The sequence below is a fragment of the Stylophora pistillata genome, chromosome 4 (assembly GCF_964205215.1).
Source record: "Stylophora pistillata chromosome 4, jaStyPist1.2, whole genome shotgun sequence".
NCBI lineage: Eukaryota > Metazoa > Cnidaria > Anthozoa > Scleractinia > Pocilloporidae > Stylophora > Stylophora pistillata.
Window position 1 is genome coordinate 39,833,212 of NC_142522.1, and position 15,715 is coordinate 39,848,926.

Here is a 15,715-nt window from a genome sequence, read left to right on the forward strand (position 1 = left end):
TACTAGGCGCACGTGTGACACATCTATTTCTTTTGGCAGCCATGTTAGCAGTAAGAAAGATTTCATCAGTATGTTTTAGCAAGAATTTAAGCCGTGAATATCATAAGTTGTGCAGGCCATTTGAGCACTGTCACCGAATAAATAAGAATTTTTCGCCTCACAACAATTTTGATCGTTTCCAAGCAGCGATTGAGCCTCATATACTGGGTGTTTTGATAGGACATCATAGAATCTCCACATCAGCTGATCGTTCTGCTTACAACAAGCTGCCATGGAAAGAGAGGTAATTGATATTGTAAAGTGATCATGAGGTCATTTCTCTTCAAATATTTGTTCAACAGTAGTGGCTCTTAAGGTGAACTTCTGACATCTCCCATACTATGTGTTGGCATAATTTATACTTGTACATTGTGGTGACAGTTTTGTGGCAAAATGCGTCGAATACTTTACCTGTGTTATGTAATCACAAAACATACAGTAACGTTATTTTTAAACTATTTTATTACATATATTTTTTACTGCACAATTTTTTTTTTGTTACCACAGCATAATCAACGGTTACAAAATGGTAAATTAAAGGAAAGATCGATGACCTAGTCTCTATGTAATCAATGTTATCAGTTCTACCATTACCCTATACCCGGCCCTCCTGCTACAAGTAACAAACAATGTCATGCTTCAGTTGTGCTTATGCACATATAAGCAGCATTCTCATAAATAGTAGAGGCTTGGATTCTCAAGTAAAAATCATTTAAATTTTTGCAGATCAAATTCAGTATCCAAGCAAGTGGGCATCTACCCTTACCTAACCCAACATTAAGCAAAACATGTTACTAGTTGACTATTGTTGTGTTAGGGAAGGGTTAGGTGTGCAATACCTCAGATAACGACATTGATCCATTTTAATCTTTCTAACCATTTTCACTGCATTACCGCAGTAGGGTAGGACTAGAACGGAACTTATGCGAACCATGCGAGTAGTCCACCCAATAAATCCCACCCATCCCATCTATACATGTAGACGTTGCTTAAAATAGTTAAAAGCTTATTTCCATGTTAATGTACAAAATAAAGTTCATGTCTGTAATTTTTCAAATGTAGTTAGATACATTTTGTTCCAGGCAAATAACTAACATCCCCAGACAAATAAAACAAACTAGGCTGCGATCAATATTACATTCTTTACATTTAGAACTTAATCGTGGCCATAACTTACCAGAAAAACTTTATGAAGTTATTCATAACTAAGAGTGTATGAGTATTTTATGCACTCCGGGGCTGTGGTCTAGTGGAGCCCAGTGGCCCCTTGCGCCTTACTTTTGCTCTTAGGCGACTCTGGAATCTTAGTTTTTTCATAAAAAGCATATGCTGGTCACCCTGGATTTACAGTTTCAGAGCATTGCGTTCCCTTCAATTTTTCCTAGAGCACAGTCTTGCACATGGTCTTAACTCTTAACAGTTAGCACTTGAACTTTTTTTAGAGAAAACAATTTTGAGGAAAGCCATTTGGTTTTGTTTCCAAGAAGATACAACAAATCTCAGAATTCTAGTAGCCGAAGCGCAAGGTCAGTGATCATCCATGAATTCATGATGTAATGTCAGGTTGAATCGATAATTTATTCAGATATTGATAGTTGTACTACTGTGAAATTTATTTATCACCAATGTCGAGATAATAAAAGATGTCCTTTTGATACAGGCTGCAATTAATTGTGCAAAGATATTAAGCTTAAAATTTTGGTGTGTTTTGGTGTGAACCAATTACACTTGTACACTGGATGTCATTTGCTGCTAGATTGAATAACTGTTACTAGCCTCTAGAGTCTTAGCAAGCCCTGTTATGGTGGATTTTGAAGATAAATTTGATTACAAAATAATCTAAGGCAAAGTACAGAGTAGTTTCCACTCTTTATAGGATACAGTTATCTCAAAACATTATTCAGAAATCTATTTTGAATACTTCCACAGGGTCCATAAGTTTTGGGTCACAAAAGGATCAGTGTTAGTGTCTGGGACTGCTTTAATTTATATCTGTGCTTGTTGAAAGCAGGATTGTCTTACAGTAAAATTGATATGGAAAGTTTATTAAAATAAGCATTTCTATTGGTGTCTACTTTTTGATACAAAGTGCAAGGTTAACGTGGGTCTGCTTCATACAAGTATCATGGTCTTTTTTTTTTTTAAATGAGCTCCATTTTCATTTGGTATATGTTTTTTTTTTCTTCTTCTTCTTTTTTCGGTAACAGTGGTCAGTCCTCAGAAGGAGCCAGTGGCCATGGAAGTGATGATGGAGATGGAGGGGACAAAAAAGACGATGGAGCTGATGTGGTGATTGAAGATAAGACTGAGACCAAGGTTGACCCTGCTGCAGGGGCCTTGGCACAGGTCCATGTACCTGATGTGTTCCCTGAGGTGCCACTTTTACCAATTCACAGAAATCCAGTTTTCCCACGATTTGTTAAGATGATGGAGGTTTGTCTTCTTATATCACTGCATTAAGTCTATTATCTTAATCTTCTTTGAATTACACTTTTCTTCCTTTTTTCTGATCACCATCTTCTGAAAACAAACATGTTTTTTTAACCATGTTTTTTCAGGCAAAGAGATGACTTTTCACATTGTTTTTCTTTCCCATCAAAAAAGTTACCATAAAAATTGGATAAATTTTTTGGACTGTTTAGTACATAATAAAACTAATATAACTATCCACCTAAGCATGGCAAAACTTACTTGGTATTTGAATTACAATGTTAGTGGTTCTCTTACACGTACAACATGTAGCAAGGTAGTTTTACATTTTTGAACAATGATGTAAAATTGATTTTCACTTTCACTATTTTTTGAAAAAGGATAAAATAGAAGAATCTTTATTCTTGCATCCTAAATTCCACTATACCGGTTGACATTACCCTGCACTGTTCCTCAACAGATCACAGACAAGTCCCTGATGGAGTTAATCAGAGTAAAATCAAGACTTGCACAGCCTTATGCAGGTGCCTTTCTTAAAAAGGATGACAGGTAAAGTTTGAAAATTCATGAAAACCTCAGTTTGGGTGGTAAATTGAATAAATAACTGTATATGTGTTGCCAGTACTGTGCTTTGGTGTTTGTTGTTTGACCTACATTCATGTCCATCTAGATGTACCTCTTAACTCTTCACACCCAAATATCAGTATGCACTGATTCTCCATACTTTTCTTTGTGTACACTTCCTAAGGTGCTGATTTAAGGAGGTTTTGTTTAATTAATAACCAAGAGTATTTTTTATCGGTGATCATTTTCTTTATTCTCCTGACCTCAGTGTTTGATTCACAGGTGACATTGTAAGGAGAAATTAGATGCTGGCCATTCTATTCTGTAATCATTTGTTACAACTTTACTTTTCTATCTATGTTAATTTTATGTAAATAGTGTGAAATAAATGAACCAATGAACCAATTAGGGTTTAGTAAGACTATATACCTTCATGCGATACTTCATTTACATTTTGCATAATTCATTCATGAATTCATTATTTGACGAATATTGTAGCAATGAGGCAGAAACAGTAACCAGTTTGGATGACATCTACCAAGTGGGTGCATTTGTGCAAATCACAGAGCTCTATGACATGGGAGATAAAATAAGAATGGTTGTACTAGGACACAGAAGGTTAGTACATGATTGTACAATTTCAGCTATGCTACTGTAGTGGCCTTAAAGTTCTTTTTGATTCATGTTCAATGTACATTGAACATTTGCTGTATAGATTGCTATTACCATCTGTCTTTGGTAAGGGTTATTGAGTGCATGTATCTATTTTTTTTTTTTTTTTTTTTTCTAATTTCAGGATTAAAATCACTGGAATCTTTGATTATCCCTCTCACAAAGAAGAACAGTCTGCTGACACTCCTGTCATTGCCGAGGCAACTCTTGACTCCATCCCACAACAAGAGGATGTTCCCAGAAAACCCATCCTGATGGTCTCTGTTGAAAATGTGCTCCATGAGCCTTTCAAAGTAACTGAGGAAGTCAAGGTACAGGATAATAGATTGACGTGAAGTGTAGATTATTGTTGGTTCTAGATTGCATTTTCCAGATTCTTTGTTTTGGAGTTTAAGTCAAGCAGGTTGGGAGCAGCACTGCTGAGTGTATCCACCAGAAAACTGACCACACCTCTCTGTTGTCTTTCTTTCATTACCTATCCCACCTGATGTCACATTTGGGTTGAGCTTTTTGTTAGTTCTCAGCCTCGCCCCAAGGATTTCTGCTCAAGCTCTTTGCAGACCAGCACTCCAGACCCTAAATTTCATCATGGGATTAGTTGATGAAGAATAAACCCATAAATGAGCCATTGCTAAACTAAAACTTGGACATCTTATGTTTTTTTTTCTTTTTTTTCTTTTGCTTTGTTTAGCCACCCTGATTATTTAAGAAGAATTTAGATACTATTCTTTTCAGTTTAAGACTGACAACTTGATTGCCTGTTTTAAATGTTGAATCAATAGGCACTGACTGCAGAGGTCATCAAGACTATACGTGATATTATATCATTGAATCCTTTATACAAAGAGTTCTTGGCACAGCTTGTCGAAGGAGGCAAAAGAGTGGCGGACAATCCTGTCCATTTGGCTGATTTTGGTAGGGAGGCTGCAAGATTTAATATTATAATGTATGTTGCTTTGTTGTAAGTTTGTTGAAGAGAATATAATTTGTTTTGTTTAATGCCAATCCTAGGTGCTGCACTTACTAGTGCGGAAACTGCACTTCTGCAGGAAGTTTATGAAGAGACAAGAGTTCCAGTGCGATTGCGTCTCACTCTTGAACTGCTCAAGAAAGAACTTGCTATCTGCCTTTTGCAACAACAGCTAGGGAAAGAGGTGAACTAAACCATGAATTTTTAGGCAACCAGTTTAACTTAATTTTGCATTTACATGTACAATGTAAACCAAGGGTATAGTATATTCATCAAGCGTGTTGCTGATGCACTTTTTCAAACACATTTGAACATATTGCAGGGAAACCCCACACAGAAACTGCATGTAATGAATGAACACTTCGGCTGCCAAAGGAAGAAATTTACCCTCAAAATTTGGGTCCTCTTTCACCACTAGAATTGGATTGGGAATTTTTTTGATTTCCCATCCTTTGTGCAAGAAGTTTTCCTCAGTTAATTCTTAGAGGGAGCATGTTCATTTTACAGGTGGAAGAAAAAGTAAACAAACAACAGAAGAAATACTTGCTCCAAGAACAACTTAAGATCATCAAAAGAGAACTTGGCTTAGAAAAGGAAGACAAAGAAGCAGTTGGGGAGAAGTTCAGGAATAGAATAAAGGATCTTAATGTTCCTAAACATGCTGAAGAAGTTATTGAAGAAGAACTGTCTAAACTGGCATATCTTGATGCTCATTCATCAGAATTTAAGTAAGTTAATTGATGAATGAAGGATTTTCAATAAGAATTGGCAGCTTACAAAAATCATTAGGTATCACACATATTTTTTTCTGCCCACTTGGATTGCACAATTACTCAAAAAAAAAAAAAATTGCCAGAGTTGTGAGCATTTCCAGTCATAGTGATTTGTTTCTATGTTCTTTGATCATTGGTTCACCTTGATTTTTGTTCTGAGAAGCCTTGCATTTACAGAAAATGATTCTTTTTCCAGAGGATAGGGAATGCATGAAAGGAGGACCAATCTTTGGACTTTTCATAGTGAGAATTCCTTGAACCCCATCAGAAGCTTGTGCTTTTGATATGAATACAGTGCCATACCCTCCCTCTCCACCCCTATTCCCTATCTTTTGTCCCTTACATTGAACCATATTACAAACCTTGAGAGCTCCAGTGTACAGTATTGTATTGTTGCTTAAAATAGTCATTTAAGCTTATTAATAGCTTTCTTTTCTCTAGTATGTATACTGTAAACTTCTTTTCGGTTTTTTCATTGTTATTAGTGTAACGCGGAATTATTTGGATTGGTTGACAAGCATCCCTTGGGGAATTCACAGTAAAGAGAACTTCAATATTAGTCAGGCACGAGAAGTACTGGATGAAGATCATTATGGGCTGCAAGATATTAAGGACAGAATACTGGTAAGGTAATTATGTTAAAGTGAGTTGATGCAAACAGTTGCTCAAGTACATTTTCTGTTGCTCTCTCAAGTCTTGTCAAGAGGTTCTGGGCTCAACTTTGAAGTCAAAGTTGTTACTTGGTGGCCAAGGTGCAAAATGGTCCCTGTATGTCCATGTACATTTATGTACATGAACATAAATGTACATGAAGGCTTTTGTAATCGTTACGGTGGCCAAGTTACCATTTCAACTTTGTTGATATATCCAAATTATTTTGTTACCCCACCGACGCAGCCCCAAACAGTTTCTTTAGAAACTATCAGCCTTTATACATTTATGTACACCTATTATGTCCAGGCCAATTAACTTTAAGAATGCTACTTACATTCTTTTCTTGGCCTTTTTTTTCTTTTGTAGGAGTTTATTGCCGTAAGCCATTTGAATGCAACTGTCCAGGGGAAAATCCTTTGCTTTACAGGCCCACCAGGTACAGTTTAATTTAAGCTGCTCGTGGGATGTTGTTACTTACTGCAAGTTTTGCATGCAGTATGAAAGCTAAACCAAGAGTGAATTGAGATAATTTACAACTGTACAAACGACTGATTGTTTTGTTCTCATTCTCAGGAGTGGGGAAAACCAGTATTGCTAGGTCTATTGCAAGAGCACTCAACAGACAGGTACAGATTAAAAGCAAGTCTTAACACTGTAATTCCCAGGAGTGATCAAGACAGAATTTCACCTTTCCATATCTATGCAATACAAAGCAGACAAGTGATGAGAGTAAAGAAAAATAGTATAATTTCAGAACTGAGCAAATAGTTTCCAGCAATCTGATTGGTTGAGCGGTTCCTTATATGACACTATATAAACCACTCCGTGCAGTTTATATAAAATGTTAAACTAAAATGTTAATAAATGTCACTAAAATGGATGATTTTAGAAATTTCTCTGTTGTTCAGCTCAGAAATTATACTAAAACAATTATTTGCCTCAGGTTCTGTGAATATTGTCGAATAATCTCCTCGACTTTGTCTCGGGGATTATTTGACAATATTCACCTCGCCTTCGGCGAATAATTGTTAAATATCAATTAGGGGATTAATAGCTGATCTAATACCAAATTCTCTGAACTAGCATCAGAAGAATGTATAGCAGACTGTTAGGAGAATTACTAACAAGATCTTGGGTGTAAAAGGGTCAATGTACATGGAATGCTACAGAAATGATCAATAACACACACAGACACACACAATTATACCTTAAATACTGTATCAGCACAGGAAATTGCTTCTTTTTTTTTTCTCAAAGATTAGTCCATTGCTTTATGAAATTATACTACAGGTCTTGAATTTTCTTTAAAAAATGCCTCCAATCCCAACTAAATCGTCAAAATTTGACTTTTTTTGTACTGACATCTTCCAAAGTTAGGCGGAGCATAATTTGACTTAGCCTAGTTCCTGTGAATATCTCCTGGTCCGTATCTGTTCGAGTCCCCCTGAGTCGCGTAGAACTTGCCAACCTTATCTGCTGAAATCATGTATCTTAATAAATCCTATTTTGAGCGTTAGATGTTGACTAACGGCGAAGTGGTTCCCAACGGTGAACTAGAATTGAAAAAAATTAGGGAGAAAAGAAGCCTGAAGAAATTTCAGGCTTTGAAAATGTTCCAACTCATCTCTCCTTGGGAGACACGCTACTACTACCTGAGGTACGATGCGATATGTTTGGAGCCGGGAAAATCTTAGTGGGTTCCTAGATCCTCGTAAAGGATTCTGAAAAATTCATGGGTTTTGATATTAAGCTAAAAGTATTTATTTTGTCGTCAGTATTTTAGATTCAGTGTCGGTGGAATGACAGATGTGGCTGAGATCAAAGGACATAGGTTGGTTAATGAAAAATGTTTGTTAGGGCTGGTTTTTATCTGAACACGAGAACAGCCCTTTGGATTATAGTTCTTTTAGCGTAGCAAAATACCCACCGAGTGCGCTGAAAATTTTGTCAACATAGGTATGAGGTTTTATTTTCATGATTGTGATCTGCATTTCTTATGCTGCATGTGCAAAATTAACAACTGCACATATATTAAATTTTTGGATGAATTGTGCAAGACTAGCAGTTTGATGATGAGTATGAACAATGCTTTTCTTTTGCTTTGTTGTTCTTTTCAGGCGCACATACATTGGTGCAATGCCGGGAAAAATTATACAGTGTCTTAAAAAGACTAGAACAGAAAACCCTTTGATACTTATCGATGAGGTATAGTAGATGTACATGACATAAAGTAAACCTTGGAAATTCAATTCGCCACCGAAATGTCCTAACGTCAGTTAATGGGATAGTCCTCAATGCCACGGATTGTGAGGTAGTGCCGTTAAGCGGTTCTCCCTCACCGCTGCGGTCTTGAATCTCTGTCTTATCATTATTTGTGGGCTTTTGCTTGTTTTCGTCCATGGGCTGAGAATTCATTTTTCGTATTTCCCAGTTTTCTTCTGAGAAAGCGAAGTCGTACTTCAATTTTAATCTCAGGATGTATAAGCTGACCAGATGGCTAGTTTTAAAGAGGTTTGGCATGATACATTTAATTGAGTAGACACACTATAAGTGTAAATTCGCTTCTTAAACATATTAAAATGAAGTTTTGATCGAACTGAATGTATTATCAAACCTTTGTTGTTTTTAGGTGGATAAGATTGGCCGAGGTGTCCAGGGAGATCCTGCTTCGGCTTTACTTGAACTCCTTGATCCGGAACAGAATTCAGGTTTCCTTGATCATTATCTGGATGTGCCAGTGGATCTCTCAAAGGTATTAGACAGCTTCAGCCCTTGTTAGATCACTAATCTCCATTTTTACACTCGGCCCCAAGTGTATGAGGCGAAACGAGGTAATCTTTTCACATGCAGAGCGATAAAATAGCCGCGAGGGATTTAACGAACGCGAACGTAAGCGGCTGGGGGTAGGTGAGGAAGATACTATTTTACCCTCCGCGCTCGTTCTTGCGTACACGTTCAAGTGCGAAAGGGAACGTTGAACAACAGAAATAACGCAAACGTGGCACTTGCCTACAAGTGGTGTTGGTTAACGAAGACGTGTTTAAAAGGTCGTATAACGAGTTTTTAGATTTTTTGGTAGGTTTTCAAGTATGCAATGCAATCGTTGTACTAAGCTATTGTATTTTTTGTTTTGTTTTGTTTTGTTTTTTTTCGCATGTACCTGATGCTGTTGAAGATGATTCTCAGCGGGTTATATTCATTTGATGCTATTGATTTAGCAAATCGTTTCGTGTCATGAGCTTGAGCCTGCTATGGTGTTGCTGGCGGTTCTGTGGATGCTCAAGTGGAGAACCAGCTCTGGTTAATTTTCTTCAACGTATTCTACCTTTTTTTCCTTTTTTTTTTCTTCTCAGGTTCTATTTATATGTACAGCTAATATTACTGACACAATTCCTGGTGCCTTAAAGGACAGAATGGAAATAATTAACGTGTCTGGATATGTAGAAGATGAAAAAAAAGCAATTGCCAAGGTTTGATATAATTGTGGTTTTTATTATTTCTAGCTACTTATACGTCCTGCGGTGATCAGACCTTCCTCTGTCCCCTTTGCCGCCCCCAGTAAGGACCTTTTTCCCTCTGATCTTCAGAATTTGCCATCATCATCATCATCATCATCATCATCATCATCATCATCATCATCATCAAGCTTTTAAAATGTTGCAAAACAATGCGTTTAAATACAATGCAATCCGTCATAGAACGAAAAAAAAAAGGAAGAATAAATCACTAGACAGCACTAACTATCTACATGTGCGATCTTTCTTAGACGTATCTCATTCCCCAAGCACGAAAAAGTGCAGGTATTACAGAAGAACAAGTAGATATTCACGATCCGTCGCTGGCTCTTCTCATCAAAGCCTACTGCAGGGAAAGTGGAGTCAGGAACCTTCAAAAACATATAGAGAAGGTACTTATATGTTACATTCAGGATTTATGCTGTTGTCATCAATTTTTTTTTTATGTTAATGAACTGATCCTATTTGGTTCGACTGACTCAGTTTGCCCATTACCACTTCTATCTCGGAGACACTCTTGGCAATTTTATGCGCCAATCGCAGCGATCTGACATCTGACAAACCAGATATTGGCGATTTTCGCTGGCGACCAAATTCGCTGCGATCGGCAAATAAAATTAAGTGTGTCGCCGGCTTTAGAGAGTATGAATCAAAAGCAGGTTTTGATGTTGCGGAATATGTATTGATACACACACACGGGCGTCATTTGTAAACTCAGGGATTTCACTAGAAGCTAGTCTACCCGCAACCGGCAACCGACGATATTCCGGCGACTACTCTCCACAACGGATACCATGGCCACTCCACCTACCGGTTTTTGCGTTTTTTTTTGGAAAACTTTCAATATGCTCTAAAGGCAGTCATCAGGAAAGGTGTTTTTTGTTGATATTATGTCTCCTCTTTGGTTGTTGAGTGATGAACAGAAGAGAGAGACTGGTGACAAATCCGCCTCGATTGCCGCTGAACTGTCTTCCGCCTACTAATTTAGTAAATAAACCCCTTCGGGCGGCTGGTATGTCGGCTGATAATGTCCGCGGCTGAGAGATTGTCTGAAAAATAAATATTTGGCCGAGAAGCGAAGCTTCGAGGGCAAATATGAAATTTTGAGGACAATCTCTCAGCCAAGGACATTATCAGCCGACATACCAGCAAGCCAGAACGGGGTTTATTTATTTTATAACCCTCCCATTAATTTTCACATCGCAATTAAACTGCGCGTGAACACAGTAAAAAAGCCAGTGGGGATCTGATGGCGAATGCGCGTGATCGATGCAAGCAAACAAAAAAAACAAAAAAAAAACAGTTTGGTTTCCTTCCATGTAAATTGGAGAACGGAGAAGTTGAAACTCTTGTGTTGACTATGTATCTTTTTCACGGAAAAAATCGGAAGACAAATATCGACGCGGACGGGAGATATTACGTGATAACTGTCCTGTGATTTTGCACCATGTGACGTAAAGTAACCAATAAAATCGCGCCAAAATTAATGGGTGAGTTACAAGTCCTAATATACGCCTACTTCCGAAATTAATGAAATACATGTAAACTTCACTCAGTTTGTGATGTGCCAAGTCATCGTGATGAAAATAGTGTTAGGACCTGAATTTCAGTACGCGTACTACATTTCTTTTCCTGGCATCATGTAGAACGCGTATCACATTATTTACATGCTAAAACACGTAACCCATATCGCCCATAAGGCCCCTTCAGTTTGGTGGTAGAATAAACTCGTAAGCTACCACTAAAACTGTTGCCATTTATGAAGATTTAAAACTTGGTTATGAGTTCTTTCACAAGTCAGAACGTGATGTTTCGGGTGTGGCCAATGAAAAGGTGTGGTCGCTCAAGAGGGTTTCACAGTATCGATGGGTGTGGGAAGGGTCATCAATTCAGATTTCAGTGTTTTCCTATCACTTCGTTCCTGACAAGAGATTCAAGTGTATTTTTTCGAAGCACTGCCAAGTTTCATGTGATTGATTTCTTTATGTATTTCCTGTTGACAGATCTTCCGCAAAGCTGCTTTGAGGATAGTACAGGGTACTGAGGAAGAATTGAACGTTACAGAGGAGAATCTTCACGAATACGTCGGCAAGCCACTGTTTAACAGTGACCGATTATATGATGAAACCCCACCAGGGGTAGTCATGGGTCTAGCCTGGACTTCACTTGGTATTTAACCACCCCTCCCTGCTTTGTGATTATTGAAAAGTTATTATTTTTAAGTTTGAAAAGTTTATTTTTGCAAGTTATGAAGTTCATTCATTTGTTATTTTTAAGAATTAATGCTGCACAAGTGTGACATCATGGCTAATTTGTAATGTTGTAGGTGGTACTACCCTCTACGTCGAAACTTCTCTAAACGAGTCATCCTCTGGCGATGACAGCAGAGGTCAACCTTCTCTTGAAGTAACAGGCCAGCTAGGAGATGTGATGAAGGAGAGTTCACGAATAGCGTACACATTTGCAAAGGTTTGTTTACTGTTTGCATTAAAATGCGAAAATCCCTCTCTTCACGATTTCCACTCTTTTGTTCCCGCTCTGCCCCGATCAAACACATCTTCCGATTTCATTTCTCACTTCACAGTTCCTACCTTATACAATACACTCACTTGGCCTTTGTCGCACTTTCCAACGCTAGTTTTTTCTCTGGTCGCTTTACATAACGTTCTGATAAGAATGAACTTCATTGGTGAGAAGTAATATTTATGCAACATGAGACCTGTCGATACCTACAGATTTTCATCTTGTAATTTCTCTTTCAGCAATTTTTGTCGAAAGAAGATCCAAACAGTGAATTTTTTAGGCATGCTTCTATTCATCTTCATGTTCCAGAGGTAGGTTGTGTGCTCTCCAGACTGTTCGCAGCCACTTCTGGGAGGTGGGGGAGTACGTTAATTATTTTTGTTGTTGTTGTTGTTGTTGTTTCATTTGTCGCGGGAGTTACGAACTTACCATATGGGTCAAAGACTTTTGGAAATTTCGATCGCCGGTTTCCGAGTTTCTTTGGCATGAACTACTTTGAAAACAACATCTTCTCTGCCAAACATAAAGTTTTATGTCCTGCCACAAGGTCCCAGATGGCGAGAAACAGGAGTAAGAAACTTTCTACTATCGTCGAGAAATCTTTGTTGTTGACATATTTTTCTGGTTTCATCTTACTGCGACAGCTGTATAGGGACTAGCATAGAGACTAAATAGTGATGAAACCCTTTGGTGCTTTATTTGGTGATTGTAGGGAGCCACCCCTAAAGATGGGCCATCCGCTGGCTGCACCATTATCACAGCGCTCCTATCTCTGGCCAAGAACACACCAGTTAGACAGAATATTGCCATGACTGGGGAAGTATCACTCACTGGAAAGGTGTGTTGTGTTCTTTATTTAAACAACAAATAACATTGCTGTAAGTTGCGGCCATTTTGATCGCCAAATAGTGGGTGATCTAATTTGCAGTGCAAGTCAATTATTTGGCGACCTATAGGATCAACGCGAGTCTCTGAGAAATGACGCACCCACCCCTCCCTAACCCAACACTAATCCTGAGTTGGTATCAGTAGACTGTTGTTGAGGTATGGGAGGGGAAGGTGCGGAGTTTCGTACGGGATCGATATTCCAAGGATGAAGTTTAATTTATGTCGTTCTCCTCTTTCCTTATCAGGTTCTTCCGGTCGGAGGAATAAAAGAGAAAACAATTGCGGTGAGGAATAGAATTTGTCGTTTACATTAAACACCCGCATACAAGAACGCCCATTTCCGGGGTTCAGGCTGATTGGGTTCTTATATATCGGGTATTTTAGGTGAAATCAGCCTGAAAGTGTTCTCAAGTGTTCTTAATTTTTTACTTCTAAAAAAATGTAAGGGATTTACTAACTATGATGAAATACATAACTTATAATTGTAATTATAAGACTTTTACTTCCAAATACAGTTGTTGTACATTTGCTATACACAGCAAGTGAAATTACTAGCATTTATACTGAGATCTTACTGCAATACCACAGTAAAGCTACAGACACTGTTTGTTCTATTAAACTGAAAAGGGAAGAGTTTTTATATATAAGAACAATTTTCAATTTTCAGGCTGAATGTGTTCTTATATATATATGCTGCTTTTTTACCAAATTTCAGCCTGGGTGTACTTAATCCACATGTTCTTGTAAGCGGGTTTTCACTGTAGTGTGTCAAATGGATCGTAATGAGATCAGCTGACGATCAGATGGTGAAAGCTTGCTATTGGCACGAACTACCTTTGTTCTGAATACCCTTTAGATTACCTTTTTTTTCCGTGTCACAAAACTCAGACAGAGTGCTCGTCATCATTGAAACAAGCTAACATGTAACTCGAGTGTTATTTTTCTGAAACTCAAGAAAAAACTTTTGCTGATAATGCTTACTATCTTCGTTACAGGCCCGACGCGCGGAAGTGGACTGTGTCATTTTACCTGAAGGAAATCGTAAAGACTTTGCTGATCTACCAGAGTTTGTCAAAGAAGGACTTGAAGTTCACTTTGTTTCTCATTACACTGACGTTTATCGAATTGCTTTTGAGTCATGACATCGGCTCCACTGCGAGCGGAAAAATCGTTCGGAAGTCTGTAGTGGAATACCTTGATTATTATTTTAATGATCATTGACATCACTAGAAGTGATTCTCTCAAGTTCCATCTACAAACGAAACGGCCATTTTTGCACTGAAGAAAGCAACATGTACGTCTGAATATCATGGAATGCTTAAGCAACTATACAACACCTTCTTTGTAGAATGACGTTTTTCTAAGAATACGATTGATTCCAATACGAAAGAGAGTAACACGAGAAGCGGTTAGACTCCAAAGGTGCTGGGATTTTTTCGTTAAAAATATCAAGCAGCTCGTTACCTCTCGATATCTCTATAATTGACGCCAAGTGGTTGTCAAATGTGCAGTGAAGAGTCGTTATCCTCAACCTCATGCGTTCAAGATATCAGTTCGCCCTTATCAACTTTGCGAGTTCGCCCTCTGAAGTGAAACAAATTCACCCCCCCCCCTCCCCCCTCCCCGCCTTAATTACTTCGCTCTCAAATTTCTCAACTCTTGGTAAAACACTCTTGGTAAATAGTTAATTAAGGTTTTATTGGCCCATCGTCTTCGAGCGACTTAGCGTGCACTGTTCGTCAAGTGTTTGTCAAAGAAGAATGCATGTCGATTTCAACAGAAAAGGAAAATGTTCTGTGATAGGGATATGAGTTGAAACATTTGGGGGCGCATTCATTTGGTCATCGTGGGAGCGAAATTGTTTTACTTCACGGGGCGAACTTGCATAAACCCAAGTGAAGCTCTTCAAACGTTGCCAACTAAGATTAAATTGTTTGTTTATCTCAAGATGGAGGACTGTAGCTTGAGATTATTGGAAGTTTGTGAGATTTAACTTTAGAGGAACTGGGACTCCTCGTCAATGTTATCCCCACACTTTGCTGAAAATGTTTCATCAAGCAGTAATCGTAACATTCCGATAGTTGTCATCCGGTAACTTTCTTACGAATCAATTTTTCAGTTATTTCCCCTCGAGCGTTGTCTGTCATTTAAACCCCGTCGTAGGAGTATGTAAAATGAACAGTTATTAAGCTTGTTACAATACAATGCCTCTCTCTCACGTTTTCCCATTTGGGCGTTGTTTTTTTAACGTTTGTTCAGTAAAATGAGTCACGATGCCCAAGGTCTTAGCGGCGGTAATTCTCTTGTATTTTCGCGGCGGAGAGGAGGTGGGGGGCGGAGGTTTTTGGTTGTCACGATGAATTATACTTGATCCACTCATTAGACTAGTATTCTGATGATTTGCCTCCCTCATTGGCAGTAAATAGACAGTAAATTTTTCAACGCCTCTCCCTCTCCTTTATACTCTGTTGGAGACGACTAACCCCACCCCCCCTCGTGCCACTGAAAACCAGACCACTCCGCCATAAATCCTTCTACCACACGTCCCCTTTCCTTTTTCACATTTACTTTTTTTTTTTTCGGTAAACAAAATACCTTTATATTTTACACTGAAGGCAGCGTTCTGTCAGGTTCAAAGCTTTGCAACCTTCAAATTATTGTTTCTTCCTGTTTTGAAAAGAGTCGTA

The 15,715-nt window shown here is 38.3% G+C and overlaps 1 protein-coding gene across 2 annotated transcripts; it reads left to right on the forward strand.

The window, feature by feature from the left end:
• The first annotated feature begins 15 nt into the window (after positions 1–15).
• On the forward strand, positions 16–15,309 carry LOC111342707 (lon protease homolog, mitochondrial). 2 transcript variants are annotated; one of them, XM_022949815.2, is made up of 23 exons: positions 16–283; positions 1,482–1,565; positions 2,247–2,472; positions 2,930–3,018; positions 3,532–3,651; positions 3,830–4,016; positions 4,488–4,620; positions 4,717–4,859; positions 5,183–5,403; positions 5,934–6,072; positions 6,469–6,538; positions 6,676–6,728; positions 7,878–7,933; positions 8,220–8,307; positions 8,732–8,854; positions 9,456–9,572; positions 9,869–10,009; positions 11,621–11,786; positions 11,944–12,086; positions 12,380–12,451; positions 12,853–12,978; positions 13,274–13,312; positions 14,024–15,309. In XM_022949815.2, the coding sequence occupies exons 1-23, from the start codon at positions 42–44 to the stop codon at positions 14,168–14,170; spliced, it is 2,925 nt and encodes a 974-aa protein (XP_022805550.2). In that variant the 5' UTR covers positions 16–41; the 3' UTR covers positions 14,171–15,309. The 2 variants fall into 2 exon arrangements, with proteins under 2 accessions (XP_022805550.2, XP_088613182.1); XM_088757056.1 differs by lacking the exon at positions 1,482–1,565.
• Positions 15,310–15,715: the final 406 nt, after the last annotated feature.

Excerpts from the sequence above, each read along its gene's own strand:
- LOC111342707 (XM_022949815.2), top strand. The coding sequence starts at position 42 with ATGTTAGCAGTAAGAAAGATTTCATCAGTATGTTTTAGCAAGAATTTA. Across the intron at positions 2,473-2,929 it reads GATTTGTTAAGATGATGGAG|ATCACAGACAAGTCCCTGAT; the intron begins GTTTGTCTTCTT and ends GTTCCTCAACAG. Across the intron at positions 6,729-7,877 it reads CAAGAGCACTCAACAGACAG|TATTTTAGATTCAGTGTCGG; the intron begins GTACAGATTAAA and ends TTTTGTCGTCAG.